This window comes from Fukomys damarensis, unplaced genomic scaffold (assembly GCF_012274545.1).
Source record: "Fukomys damarensis isolate Sample0158 unplaced genomic scaffold, DMR_v1.0_HiC HiC_scaffold_14, whole genome shotgun sequence".
NCBI lineage: Eukaryota > Metazoa > Chordata > Mammalia > Rodentia > Bathyergidae > Fukomys > Fukomys damarensis.
This window is the reverse complement of record NW_022900926.1, coordinates 67081395-67097313: the sequence shown is the minus strand read 5'-3', so window position 1 is coordinate 67097313 and position 15919 is coordinate 67081395. Positions and strand designations below refer to the sequence as shown.

Sequence of the window (15919 nt, the reverse complement as noted above, 5' to 3'; positions counted from 1 at the left end):
CTAGTTGAAGAGGGGTGAAAAACAATTTTATGAATGTACCTACTGTGCATTATTTCTCTTATTATTTGGCTTGTGGGCTTTCTTGGAAAAATAATATCTAAGATTAGCACACTCAGGAAAAATAATTAAATTTGAATTTGATTAGGAAAGTTCATGGCTAAGGAAAGATTGGTGAGGAAATGGTGAGACAGGAAACTGCCTTGAATGGGTAATGATTTTGGGGATTAAGAGCAGAAGCTAGCACCTTATTCTAGACAGTTTCTGTTAGGAAGGAGGCTGGACTATATACGCCCACCTTCTCCAGGGATCAGCCCCAGCTGTTCCGGCATGATCGCGTTCATTTTCCTGGGTAAGTGGACTGCGCTTCTCTTTATCTGAATTCATCAGATACGGATTCTTTGCAAATCGAATACTGTAGCATCTGACATGAGCTTGTAATAAAAGAAATAATAGCCAAAGTACACTTCCAAATAAAGTATACATTTCACTTCAAACTATACATTTTTATTCATGTATTTCTAACTTCCTAAGAAATGTACAATGTGAGAATTATATTAACCACTCAAGTCATGTGTGTTTCGTTGTAAAATATAGCTCATTACTCTGAGTTATTAGAATTTATGAAATCACACATGTACTACAACTTATTAGAAATGAAACCCTCCAGTATCTATTTACAAGTTAAAAGATAATAAATTTCAAATTAGTATCTACTTTGCTTTGAAGTTAAATAAAACTGGGATCAATTTAAAACACTCAAATAATCATATTTTCAACTTAATATTTGCTAACTAGGGATCATTTAGTATAATAAAACAATATGTCAAATGCTTCAGATTTTGTTCAAATTTTATGAGTAAAAGCATCGATTTATCTCTCTGATACTGAATTCTGTAAATGTATTGTTACAGAGTGGAGAACACAGAACACATCAACATCTGCTGTATGATTAGAGAAATCATATATAACAATATATTTATATATAATATGTAACATATATGTAATGTATATAATATTATACGTGTGTGTGTGTGTGTGTGTGTGTGTGTGTGTATAATCTCCCACATTTTGAGAGTCAACAAATTGAATTCAGGATAAGGGAAAGTAATGATTATATAACTGGAAATTAATAGACACATGCAGGATATTTTGTTTGCTTTAAACTGATAGATAATGATGAACAAAGGCATGACTGAGAGCAAGAAAAAACAAGTAGATGATTATTTTAAATTAAAAAGAAAGTGAAAATAAATAAAGTAGAAGAAAATTAGTTTAGAAGAAGAATCCTTTACAAATTTTTACTTTTTCTTTGGATTGAATAATAATTTCACAATGTTCCAAAATTTTGCTTCTTAAACTAACTTCCAAAATATTTCTCTAATTCTTCTATTGGTTTCTAATATTTCCTTATTTCTAATCAAGAGAAATTTAAGAGATTTTAAATTTTGTAGATCAGGCAGTAGTGTAACAGAACATACAGTACATTACAGCCTCATTATGGCTTCAATTGGAAAGGCAAACATCTTTGCTTTCATCCTTGACTTCTGAATCAAACTTGAAACCAGGATGCCTGAAGGAGAGAATTCATTTCTATCTTCATTAGGACCAAAAACATTTCCCATACTGCATTCTTCAGAGTTCTTGTAAATATCATATAAACAGTCTTGTAATAAGGGAAGTTTCTCTTGCCAAAGAAATCTGAGAAATAGTGATTTATCTAAGCTCAGAGCATTTAATATACTAATTAATTTTGTCCATCCTTGGTGGGATGATATACTCTTCATTTTACTACTTTTAAAATAAAAGTTATTTTTCACTCAGCATTTCAGAGGAATTTCTGGAAAACATGAATCAAGAACAGCCACAAATCACATCAGGAATAAATAAGGCAGATTTTAGAAAGGCATCATTTTATTTTGGCTTCACATGGACTATACTGTTGAGATGGTGTCTTTAGTTGACTCTGTATTGCCTTTGAGTGAGAGGTGTGAAAAGTCATGTAAAACAATTAACTAAGTGTATTAGTCAATCAAAAATTAAAAGTTTGAAAGGGAATGGAGGTTTGGGAAAAGTAACATGAATAATTCATAAATGAGGTTGGAGTTCTGATGATACATTGAGGTGATCATCACGCGTAAGGTTCTTGAAGGAGCTGTTCACAGGATATAATGATCAGTGGCAATTGAAACACCACTTTCTTATACATTCAATTTTGAATAAGAAACTCAATTTAATGGTCTTTGGAAAACTGGATTACTCCAAGGCACACTATCAAAAGGGCCCTCTTTCTCTGGCCCTACAGTTTTGCGAGTAAAGGAGTTTGGCTAGATGAGGTGGTCCATGAATGCCTGAAAAACTAGGAAGCAGATGTGTTCACTTCCAGGCTAGCCCTCAACAAGAAAAATGTGACAGCCTCAGCCACCTCTGTGTTCCCATCCTGCAGTGCAGGGATCCAGTAAGATCATCCACATGATCGGATCGCTTGTCCTGTACTCTTCTTAGGAAAAAAAAGTTTGGAAAGGGGTAAGATAACAGGAACAATATCAAGGCTTCAATTAAGACCTGTAACTATATTGTCTTTTCAAAGTGATGTATAATTAATACCCTCTTTTTTAATACTGAAACAATTGGATCTGATTGTCTTACCAGAGTTACTATAAAAACTGTCCTTATAACTCACTTGTGATTCCCATATTTTTCTATTAAGAAACTATAAATTAACTTTCATGTTTGCAGGATGAATTTGACTCACTTGTATAATATAGCAAATTAGCATTGCTCATTCTTTGATCTTTTAGAAAACCTGCTGAACCTTTTCTTTTCTAAACATGACTTGTAAATATATGGAAGCCACTATTTTATTAGGTAATATTTATTTCTACATTATCTATGAGCAACCATGTTTGGTGTAAATCAATTGTCTAATAGGAAGAAAAGGTCTAAAAGACTAGGGGAAGTGGGAGGGGTAGGGGAAAGGTAAGGAGGCAAAACAAAAAATATGAGAAAAGGAAAATCATGGTAACAATATCTTTGTAAACAGGGAAGGGTAGAGGGGGTGAAAGGAGGGCTGGGGAATGGGGAAAAAATAAGAATCAAGATACATCATGTACATGTGCAAGATCTCAATGATGAATGTAACTGTACTGTATATCTAAACTGTGCCCATAAACTAAAATAAACAAACAAACATATATACATTTACTGAATATCTACAATGAACCACGGTGTTGGCAGTACAATCATGGATGACCCCTTATTCTGCCCAATAAAGCCTTACAGTCCAGTGGGAGAAAAAAGTACATGAACATACTTATAGAGAAATGGATGTTACTGTTGGGAATTCCCAAAATTCCACAGAGAGAGATGAAGGACGACAATCCAGTTTCCACACAGGGAGAGAAAGTGTAGAGCAGAAGGAAAATTACCTTAAAACAGGTAATTATTATGGTCAGTTGTAAAGGGAAAAGGGAGTTTTTCCAGAGAAAAAGAAATGAAGGATTTACTAGGAATCTGTTGATAAATCCAGATGCAAGGCAGCATGGAGTAGCTGGGAAATTATACGTGCTTGAGATCTGCAAGATGACACATGGAAGGACTATGAGAACTATATAACGAGGAACCATCCAGAGGGACTAAACAGAAAAATGACTATGAAATTGGTGCTATCTCAGTGGATTAAACAGTGCAAAGAACCCATCTGAATAATGACACTGGAGGCACACAGGCCAATAAATGCTTTAGTCAAATGCTAAAAGTGAGAGTCAGGCTTAGAAAAAACAGCTGCAATTATCTTGCACACAACCAAAATAATGCAGTAGTTCTTCTCCAAAGGCTCAACAGTGCCAGCATCTTTCAAAGATCACAATCAAAGACTCTTCTGAGACTTCAGGCAGGCTCTTAACTGTAAACACCTTTAAAATGAAAAACAAGTTACAGAAGTGCAGGGTACAATGGCACTGACAATCTTCCCATTCCAAAGGGGAAGAGTAGAGGGATGGAAAAGAAACAGACCAAAGCAAGACTAAAACTCAGCAGGAAAACACTGAGTCTCATCCACATGTCTAAGACCTGGAGGACACAGTGATGATATATGAATTATAGGGCTTGAGTGACCTCACCCTTATGGCCTTGTTGGTTGCAGCCTACATGGCCTCTCTCTCAGGCTGGGTCCATGCAGCTTTCCTCTGCAGCAATTCTATATTCCTAGCATCTTGGACTTGTAGGTTCTCCACTGCAACTTTTGCTTCATTCCCACAGCTTTATACACTGCTCTCTTGGGGGCCTCTTACCTGGCTGCCCAAGTCTTTCTTTGAAATCTGAATGCAAGCCTTCCACAACTCTTGAATTCTGCCTGCCCCCCCAAACAAAACAAAACAAAACAAACCCTACAATCTCTTAGATAATATCAAGGGCCATGAGCCATTACCAGGCCCCCTTGGACTATGGCTACAGTGGCCTCTGAGTGCCTAGATGGTTACACAGAGTGAAATGAATCCCAGGGAACTAATTCCATAAGATACCTTCTTGAGGAAGAATCCCAGGCACTCTTCTCAAATGAAACTTTGATGCTTTTGCACTCTCGGGTCTGGTATGAGTAGGTTCTTGCTCATTTGAGTTTCCTTCATGACATTTTTCTTATCTCTATAAAAAGCACTTTGTTCTCCTTTTAATCATGCTAATCTCTTCAGCAATCATAGCTCCTTTGGCCCCAATTTTATAAGTTAATTTTGGGGTCAATATTTAAGTTTTTAAAAATTTTTCATTCTTATCTTTGCATCTGATTTCCACCATAAATCAAGATTAAAATGAAAACATCAAAAATACCTATGCCACAGACTGTTAGGCTGCCTTAAAGTTTCCTCCAGCAGATCAATTATTCTCTGCCCTCAATCTCAGTTTATGGCCAAGTCTCAGCACATGACCAAAACCTAGACAATTTGTTTTTGCCAGAATTTAACTTGCTTGTCCTCTAAGCCATCTCCCCCAAAGAATCCTGGTTGTCAACTGGAAACTCATGAGCCTGGTATTTACAGTCCAAAATTCTTATTGATATAGGGCCTTCTGGACAGAATTGCCCAGTGAGTCCTGCCTGTAATTTTCTAGGGTTCTTCCAGCCTACTTCTCCAAACCCCTCCTGCAAACAAGTTCCAAAGGCTTCTGACTAAAATAGTTAGGTACCATCCCAACAGCAGCCCCACTTCTCTGGACCCAATTTTCTATATTGGTCATTATTTCCTTCCCTGGAACATATAATATCTGACATCTACAGCTTAAAGGAGGAGAGATTTAATGTGGCTTACAGTTTCAGGGGTTTCCATCTATGTGGGTTGGATCCAAGTCAAGAACATTGTGGCAGAAGGATGTGCTGTAACAGAATTGCTCAGGAAAGGCCCACAGACCACCCGTACTATCCAAAATCAAGCCTCAATGACCAACTCTGACATATGAAGAAGTATGCTTCACCAACCCCCTTTGTGACTCCTGAGCTGATGAAGTTGAGGGAATGAAGCTTAACTACTACTGTTGCCACAGGAAGAGACAGTAGCAAAATAAGTCCGTAAGATGACTATTGACAAAAACAAGGTTAAACAAAGCCTTAAAATGATGAAATATGACACTAAGGAAGTGATACAATTAAAGAATAGTTTTGATGAACAATACTCATGAATTATAAAGAACCAAGATATATCATGTAAAAGGTACAAATTTCCAATAATGAATGCTATTGCATTATATACCTAAATTGTACCAATAAACACAATAAAAACAAAGAAGGTAATAGATAGTGAGAATGAAAAGAGAACAAATGCAGCCTACTCATTTAAGAATCTAGCATGGGAGAAATATAGAGCTATAGCTAAAGGAGAGATTAATATTCATTTCTTTTTAGCATGTTTTATTTCCTCTAATTCTGCTTTTTGACATTAGTAATTTAGACTTGGAGAAAATGGACGCCAAAGTGTAATACTGCAAGCTTGTCTCGTTGTTCTGTTTGTTGTTCAAGCTATGGGACTCAGCTCAGAAAATAGAACTACTTCTCAAACCAAAGATTGCATGTATTTAAAACAGCAATGCCTGAGTGATGGAACTGTGTGCAAACATGCTTGGGGAAGAGTGGAAGATGCCTGCGGTATTTCAGGTAAAGCGACTTGCAAAAAATAAGCCCAGATGACTTCTTTTTACAAAGATATATGTAAGATTTGATAATGTCTAATACAATTCTAAGAACTAAGCTAGTTTTTGCTATAAATATCTTTATTTAATCTTAACCTTTAGTTGATCTACCTTCAATCACTGATTAGTGAATTTAGTTACAAAAGAATATTAGTTTTTAGTGGAACCTAACATAACGACATCACATTTCAGGTAAATTTCTGGCATATCTCACATGGAGAATGTTGCAATTACATGCATCCATCTCAGAATCAGATAAAAATATTTTCCAGGAAAAACATTATTTTGCTTCTATGTCAATTTGTTAATAACAAGAACACTTGTGATTATATTATGTATTTCTATATTTATAATATATTTTTTATTTTCTTGCAATATGTATACTATTTCCAGGTCTAACTTTGTTGAGAGCAAATTAAAGCTTATTTTGAATTTAAATGCATTGATTATTCCAAACATTTGAACAAAGATTCATGAGCGAGAATGTGAAGATTGAAAGATCACTAGCATTGGTTAAAAAAATTACGACTGTTTATTCAAGTAGCTGAATAAATATTGAATAAAAACATTATAATAAGACCTTACTCATTAAAGATAGACATAATAAAGTATTTATATAGTGGGCTGTTGCCCTGATAGTGTAATGATAAAATTATTTTGTAAAATACTCCAATGTGACAAATCATCTTATATTATAAATATTATAATACTATCAAAATCTGATGGACTTTGTGGAACAGAAGGAGAAATATAGAAAGCAAAATAAAGCATCCTATAGTTTATTAGGTTTCTCCATTCATTTCCTGTTCATGATGCTAACTTATCCTCACTTGATTACTTTACCTAAAATTGCCTTGGATCAAAAGTCAGAAATCTTTGGTTCTAACAAGGCCAATATGCACAGTCTTCTTCAGAGGGCTTTCTGCCCAAGGATGCGACCTTGTGAAACATAGGAAGTGGAGAAAGCCAGGCAGTTTCTCTTTCCCTCTGCCTTCAATGAAGTATATGGAGTATTTGCACTCTAAAGACAGTTGTAGCTATCTAATTCAATATTCATATTTCTATTTAGGAAAAATAATTTCAAAAGCATATTTTGCTCAAAATAACAATAATTTTAAGATGAAAACAAAAAATGCCCAAAAAACATTTCTTGATGAAACTCCTTTCTGCCTTTTATAAAGCAGCTTAAAATGTGCATCATGAATTATAATTATTTATGCAATTTAGTATAGAACTTGCAAGTCATTTACAGTAAATTGCATAATGTTTGCATAATTATTTCATGCATGGAGCTGAAATAGAAATACTCTCAAATGCACCAATGGAATGAACCAAAGTAGTTGTTTTGAGGATAATGAATAAAAGAAAATTATAGGGTAGAGAAATGTGACTTTTCAAATTAAAGCAGAAGATAAAAAATATTGTTAGTTAGAATGACTTACTCATTTCTTCAATAAAATGTACTGAGTGCTTTCTAAGGGCCAAGACCATGTCATTTCTCATAATAAATCTAATGCCACGTACATGACTTTCAAAATAATCATTGAACAAAGCCAGGCATGGTGGCACATGCCTGTAATCCCAGCACATGATAGGCTGAGGCAGGAGGATCGCTGTGAGTTCGAGACCAGCCTGGGCTACACAGTGAGTTCCAGAGCAAACTGAACTACATAGTGAGACCCTGTCTCAACCCCCCCCCAAAGAAATCATTGAACAACACACAAGATAAAATAACAAAAATAGTTCAACTGACAAAATCGCCTAAAGGGCATTCTAGTCACCTTGCACAAAGGCAGCTTACACATAGTGACATGCAAAACTTGGCATGCTGAGTAGGGACAAAGCTATTTTAAAATGCAGAAAGATCCTTATGAGAAAAATGCATTAAAAAAATCTCCTATGTGAGCAACCATCACCAACCCTTCATAACCTTATAAATACTGATATTGACACATTTAAAGCATTTTGGGGAAAAAACTAAAAAAAATATTCAAATTAACATCTGAGGCATTATATCTTTATGAAATCCAGGTGACTCCTGCGAGATAACTAACCCATCACACTGCAGCCTGAGTATCCAGTCCTTAGTGGAAAGCAATTTCGAATTTAAGCAGTGTGTTTGCACTGATGACCTCTATTGTACTGTGAACAAATTTCTTGGAATAAAATGCATCAATAAGTCAGGTAATACCTGTTGATCAAACTTGTCATTACAAAGTCAAATCCTGCTAAATCACAATCCTTTTCACATATTGCTGGGTTTAAATTTGTAATGTTTTGTTGATGTAGCTGTGTCCCTGCAGGATGTTGACATGATTTCTTTTCTCATAATACCTTTATCTGGGTTTGTTATCTGACTAATGGTGACCTTTTAAAATGAATTGGGAAGCATTTCCTTTGCTTATATTATCTGGAATGTGCACAAATAACTGGCTTGTCTCTTCCTGCAGTTATTGGTTTGACTTACCACTGAATACAACTGACTACTCTTCATTAGATGTACAAATATAAATGCAACATGCTCAGTTCACACAGGGCTGCTCTAGTTATTTCTTTTTTTATTTTTTATTTTTTTTATTAATTTTGTTGAGTTTATTGGTACATTTTAGGGATACAGTACAGTTACATTCATTGTTGGGATCATGTACCTCTACATGGCAAGTCTTGATTCTCATTTGAATGAGCTTTGGTTGTGCCTTCTGTTTGCTAGGTTTATGTTGGATCTTTGTAGCTTCCATTTTACTGAGTCTTTAGAATTGCCTTCTTTCTCCAAATGTTCATTGTCCTTTTAAACATCTCTAGGAGTAGTGATGTTTTCTCTTTCATTTCATTCAGATATTGATCATTTGAGTCCTTTCTCTTTTTCTCTAGTTTTGTCTTACTTTCTTTTCTGGGAGAATTAAGTTGTTCTTTAATTCCTAGTTTCTTAAAATGAAAGGCTGCATCACTGATATAAGATTTTCTCTTTTTTATATACAACCTTTTAATACTCTGATTTTCCTTCCTACCTCTGTCTTAGCTACATCCACAAATGTTGTGTTTCAACGTTCATTTAGTAGCTCCAAATACTTTCTACTCTTCCTCTTTGACTCATAGTTTATTTAGAAGTTTGCTTTTTTAGCTTTAATATATTTGAGACTTTCCTGTTATCTCTGTTATTGATTTGTAGTTTAATGCCAATATCATCAGAGCAGGTATTTTATAACATCTCCATTCTTAATCAAAGATCTTCCCAAATATCACTTGTGCAGCGTGCTGGGTTCCACATGATGGGGCATGCACGACGCAATTGACTAGAGGAAGAGCTAATGGTGCATGTGGAAAGCATCACAGAACCCACAGACTTACAGACTTTAGGGTGAGTTGAGTGCATGGCTGTCTTAAGTAAAGGAAATAGAACGCAGCAGAGCACACGTGGGGAACAGCACACCCTTTCGTTAGCTGGATTGTGCAATGGAGGTGTAATATGAGATGATATTAAAAAAACAGGTGTCTATGAGGAGGAAAGCTGAATTTACATATCTTTCTATGAGTTTTGACATTAAGCCTTTGACATGAGGGGGTGGGATATATTTTAAACAGAGAAATCCAGTTTCAGCTTTTAAAAGCTGTCACTGGTAGTAATATAGAAGATGGAATAAAAGGAAGAGATGGATGCAGGCCTGGTTATAAGTTAAAATCCATCAAAATAACCAGGAGGAAGGTGACACTTGCCCAAGCTAACGCACTTCTGAAACATACTAAAGGCGTATTTATGAGTTATAATCAACAGAAACCGATGACCAATTAGATACGAGGAGTAGGAAGTATATTAAGCATGAGATCTGAAGGTATTGATATACACTGAGATAACAAATTTTTAAAAGTACAGGACTGGGAAAAAAGTGATCAGTCACACTTTTATGTTTTAAATATAACATCTATTTTAGAAACATTGCATTTGAGACATACTTTGGGAAATTCATCTTAGAATATTCATTTTATATTTTTCATGCTAAAAATAAAATTTAAAACAAGTAATAAAAGAACACACCTCATCTAGCTGAAATTTGGAAGAGGGATCTTGAGATGAATAGAGGAAATTTAAACAGAGATACATATCAAATGTCTATATCTATATAATCTATATCTATATCTCTATCTATATGGAGAATAAGAATTTCCAGAAGGGATATAGAGTGAGAAAAAATACATTAAGAACAATTTTATAATCTAGTTAAAGAAATCAGAAAGTTTGTGATGAAAGAAAAATAAACTGTGATTGTACAATTTTTGAAACCAGTGAAAGCAAAGACACAGAGAAAATAATTACAAATGTGGAGACATAAAATTTTATAGGACCTGAAAACAGCATTAATTTGCTAATTAGGGGGTCAACTAGTTGCAGATCATAGTTTAGTAAAATGTAAGCATGCCGAAATGTTAGTTAAAATATATATTAATTTTGTTTCAAGACAATAAGACACTTTTATTCTCAGTAGCTATTTTTCATAATATCACTTATTCCTGGATAACTTAGCTAAACCCTGCTTCAAAAAACAAACAAACAGCAGGGGATTTAGCTCAGTGGTTCTGGTGCCTGCCTCACAAGCACAAGGACTGGAGTATGATCCTTGGTACCAAAACAAACAAACAAACAAAAAAACAAAAACACAAAACGGTGGAGATGTAGCTCAGCGCCAAAGTACTTGCCTGGGTTCAATCCTAGTACCGGGGGGTATACTCATATATGATCTCTAGAGAAAACGTATATGTGGAATTAAAGTTTCATGAGGGGGTAGTAAAATTAAGAAAACATTATCTAACAATGCTATGGAATTAACAAGATAAAATGAAAAAACGGAAACAAGTCTTTGTAGATAAGGAGGGGTGGAAGGGTTGAAGGGAGGGCAGGGGCATGGGGAAAAAGTAAGAACCAAGATGGATTATGTAAAGGTGCAAATTCTCAATGATGAATGTCCTTACATTGTATGCCTTAAATATACCAATAAAATGAACTTTTTGAAAAAGAACTTAAGATAGCAGACCCTCCTAAAATTAAAAATCCAATCCAAAAATAGGCATCTGAAATGAATATACCCTTCTCAGATGAAGTACAAATGGCAAATAAATGTATGAAAAAATACTCAACATTACTGGTGATTCGAGAAATGCAAATTTGAACAATGCTGAGATTCCATCTCACTCCAGAAAGTGGCTATCATCAAGAAATCAAACAATAACAAATGCTAACAGGGCTGTGGGGGAAGAGGAGCCCTTATCCTCTGTTGGTGGGAGTGCAGACTGGAGCAACTGATGTGGGAATCAGTGTGGAGATCCCACAAAAAACTAAAACTAGAGGTTTCATTTGACCCAGCTATTCCCCTTTTAGGTATTTTTCCAAGAGTAAGAAGGATCATGTCACACTGATCCATGCATACCCATGTTTATAGCAGCACAATTTATAATAGCTAAATGTTGGAGACAGCTCATATGCCCACCAACGGATGAATGGACAAAGAAAACGTTGTGTTCATACACAGTGGAGGACTACTCTGCCCTAAAGAAGGATAAACTTGAGTCATTTGTAGGAAAACAGATGCATCTCAAGACAATAATCTTAAGTGAAACAAATGTGACGCACACTGTTCATCTCGTGTGAGAGATTCAAAGGGTAAACAAGCAGCATAACGGAGGATAGATGAGAAGTGGAAAGAACATGTTCAAATCGGAAGCAGAAGGGAGAGGAGAATGGGAAGGGAAAGGAGGAAAAAGGGGAATAAAAGAATAGAGGGAAAAATGGAAGCAAAGCTTTAGTAAGTGTAGAGCAGAAATAGGATCTAAGAGAAGAGGTGAAAATGGGGAAAAAGAGGAATTAAGACACATTGTGAACAGGTACGGTCCCTATGATTGATGGGATCGATATGTATGACAAATACGTACTAAGAAAATAGTAAAAAGACTATTTAGGGGAGGAAATAATGAAAAACAAGTTAGAAGCATGTGAGCAAAATCACATTTCCAAGAGAAAATGGAAATTCATAAACGCGAGAAATAATATTGTAGGTATTTACCTTATGTGTGATTTTTAACAACCATCATCAAAGTTTAGTGAAAAGTCAAGAGTATATGATAAGGACAAAATATCACTGAAAGAAATTCAGCATTAGTATTATGTAGTTCCACAAGCTTTTATAAATCATCCTGCTTTGTATCTCAATTTTTAAAAGCTAGATTTATTTGTAATCGCTCACTCCCTTTGAATACTTTTTCGGTGAGTTTCGAAAGATCATGGACACTGGAATATTTCAAATGGAAAGTCCATATGCTCTATAAAAACATACAGGAGTCACCAGTGAACTTAATGTTATTCTTTGACTCTATGTATGGAAGAATCAGTGCTGTCCTCAGGTTTGGCCCCTCAGTCGACCACCGCACAGTGTTCCCATGAGAGATCTCACTCAAGGCTGACAACTAGAGTGACTGCGTCACTGCAGCCTGAGTCTGCCAGGAGTCTGAACACTGCTCTGCTACACGACAGTTTTAAGAAAACCTGTGGCAAAGAGGCGGAAGAGTACAAAGACCCTTGGTGGAAGACAGCTCTGTGCAGCGCTAAGAAAGCCTGGAAGAACCCGTTTTGTGGAACTGCAAGGGCCATGATGCTGCCGATGTAGATGGCAATCAAATTCGGAAAAATTTTGTTTGAAGACCTTTGTACACGGGACACTCAAAGGAATCGACTTCCCACCTTCAGCGAAGACTGCAGAGATGAGTTCAGTCAGGACAGCGTTTCAGGTTAGTTCATGATGAACTTCGGAGCGCTGGGTACAATCACAGAAATAAACTGTGAACATTTAATTTCTGATTTTAACTACATTATTTCTGTGACTTTTAATTCTAGATGATTAAAATAAAACACTCGGTACCATAAATATGTCGAAAAGGGATTACAAAGGAAAGAAAACCTGTCCCAAGAGTTTGGCATAATGTTAATTTCAGTCATTCATCCATTAACTCATTGAACAAATATTTGTGAAATGTGTATAATGTCCTACCTTCTATGCAGTGCAATTTAAAAATAATTAGTCCTTCGTTGAAGGGGCTTATTATTTTTAGAGGGTTTTAAAAAGTGAGCAAATAGATAAAATATGGTAAGATTGGTTGATTGATTGATATTGCTTGATTGATTGATTTTGAGCACCTACCATGTTCCAGGAAAGGTGTTAAGCCCTGGAATAAAGGAGTAAAAGAAACAGCCCAAATCACTGCTCTCTAGTACCATTCATTCCAACCTGAGGAGTTTGCATCAGTTTTCCTTGGCGAAATAGACAAAAGTTTTTGTGCAGAAAGTATATTTAGGTAGGCCTTCAGGAAAAAAATCTACAAAAGGGACACTGGATTAGACAGAAAGAGAATTGGAGAATGTAGTGGGCCCTCAAGTTAGGACCAGCCTGGCATGCAAACGACTTGGGTTATTAATGGAGGATTCATCTGCCTCTTGGTATGTATAGTGTGCACACAGGTAAACATCCTGATCACAGCTGTAGTGACTTACAACCAGCCCTCAAGAACTTATAAAGTTTCTAAGTCAAGGGTCCACTGTAGTCTGTACTGAGAATTTAGCAGTTTAGTCCACACTACTATTTCGACCTGGATGGCCTTTCAGGTTTACCTCCTATGGGGTAAGGGAGCTGGAGCATTCAACCCTTGTATGGAGCAGTAGTGGATATGAGCTGCTCCTGGGAAAGTTTGTAACCTGTTCCCTAAATCACAAACAGGGATTTTTTAAAAAGAATATTTTATTATGAAAAAGAAAATATTTAGGGTCAATATAATGAGTTACCCTTATGACACAAAGAAGTGTTTCATAATTTTTAATTTCTTGCCTTATGTAGAAGAAATATTTGTAGACCTATTAATGTAAATGGATTCAACTACGTAAAGCCCCGGGGAATCAGCATTTCAGCAAGATCTGAGCCATCAAAATCTCATGGGAGAATTCTTCCATGTAGGTGTACTTTGTTGGCAAAATTAGCTCAATTGTGTCTAAAACTCAATTACAAATATGTCATTATATTTTAATAAAGCACAGATAATTCTGCTTAAACATTAAAGAGCAACAATAGAAGAAAGTAAAAAATAATGTACTATATCTTAAAATTCTTTTCATCACTGTGAAACAAAATAACACGTTTGAATGGAACTGTTACAAAGTGCAATGTATTTCTAAATTCACTCATTTTTCTACTTTTTAAAAAAATTAATACATATTTACAGTACCTGGTGAAGACATTCATCATAGGAGATTTGTACTTATATATAACACATCTCAGTTCAGTTTTTACCCATTTCCCCTCCCTTCCCTCCAACCCTTGCCCTGTGTACAAAAGCTCCACTTCCATTTTTTCCTTCAGTTATTTTATTTCCCTTTCAATCCTTTCCTTTCCTTTCCCTTTCCTTATATAACACATCTCAGTTCAGTTTTTACCCATTTCCCCTCCCTTCCCTCCAACCCTTGCCCTGTTTACAAAAGCTCCATTTCCATTTTTTCCTTCAGTTATTTCCCTTTCAATCCTTTCCCTTCCTTTCCCTTTCCCCCTCCCCCATCTTTCATTTCCCCTCCCATTTGAGCAAGTTCTTCCTACTTCCTAATATCGAGCCTCCATTTTGTACCTTAGTTATATTTTGGCTTTCTCACACAGGAGAAGCAACACAATATTTGAACTACTCTGTTTGATTTATTTTGCTAGGATTATGGTCTCTAGGTGCATTCATTTACCTAAAAATGTCTTGAGTTCATCTTTATCATGGCACAGTACTCCACGGTACATAAAGACCACATTTTCTTTATCCATTCTTCTGTTGATGGGTGTATGGGCTGTTTCCAAGTTTGGTTATTATAAATTGAACTACTGTAAATGTGGGTATGCATGTATTATTGTGGTATGTTGACTAACTCTTTCTGGAAGCTACCTAGAAGGAGACTATTTGCATCTAAAGAAACGTCTAATTTTACTTTTTTGAGAAATCTCCATACTGATTCCCCCTGTGGTTGTACCAATTTATACTCTCACCAGTTTATAATTTACAGTCTTACTAATTTATACTCCTCCTCCTTCACCAGCATTTGTTATTGGTTGATTTCTTACTAACAGCTGTTCTTCCTGGAATTTGATGGAATCTCACTGTTGTTTTAATTTATATTTCTTGGAGGGCCAGTGATGTTGAGCACTTTTAAAATGTATTTATTAGCCATTTGTACTTCCTCTAAGAAGTCTCTGTTCATTTCAGATGCTCATTTTTGTACTGGGTCTTTAAATGGGGGGGTCTGACATATTTTTCCCATTCTCAAGGTTGTTTCATCACTCTTGATGGTTTTCTTTGTTTTGTGGAAGCTTTTTAATATAATGTGATCCAATTTGTTAATTCTTTGTAATATTTCCTGTGCAATAGGTGCTTTCTTCATAAAGTCTTTGTCTACACCTGTGTTTTCAAGAGTTTTATCTATTCTATTTTCTAGCAAACTGAACATTTCTATTTTAATATTTGGATCTTTGGTCATTTTTAATTTTAGTTTAGTGCATGGTGAGCGATATGGGTCTAGGTTTAATCTTCAGCATGTGCAAAGCTAATTTTCCTAATACCATTTGTGAAAGAGGCCATTTTTTCCTCCAGCAGGTGTTTGGCCCCTTTGTCAAAGATAAGGTAGCCAAGTATCCTCGGAGTTATTTCTGTATTATTGGTTCTGTTCCATTGGTTCTCATTC

At 35.6% G+C, this 15919-nt stretch overlaps 1 protein-coding gene across 1 annotated transcript in view; it reads left to right on the top strand.

Moving 5' to 3' along the window:
- The first annotated feature begins 327 nt into the window (after positions 1 to 327).
- Gfral (GDNF family receptor alpha like) overlaps positions 328 to 15919 on the top strand; it is a 56965-nt gene continuing 41373 nt past the window's right edge. Inside the window, exons 1-3 of the mRNA XM_010628954.1 lie at positions 328 to 349; positions 6005 to 6139; positions 8200 to 8358. Coding sequence (XP_010627256.1) covers positions 328 to 349; positions 6005 to 6139; positions 8200 to 8358 — 316 coding nt within the window. The remainder of the gene's footprint in view (positions 350 to 6004; positions 6140 to 8199; positions 8359 to 15919) is intronic.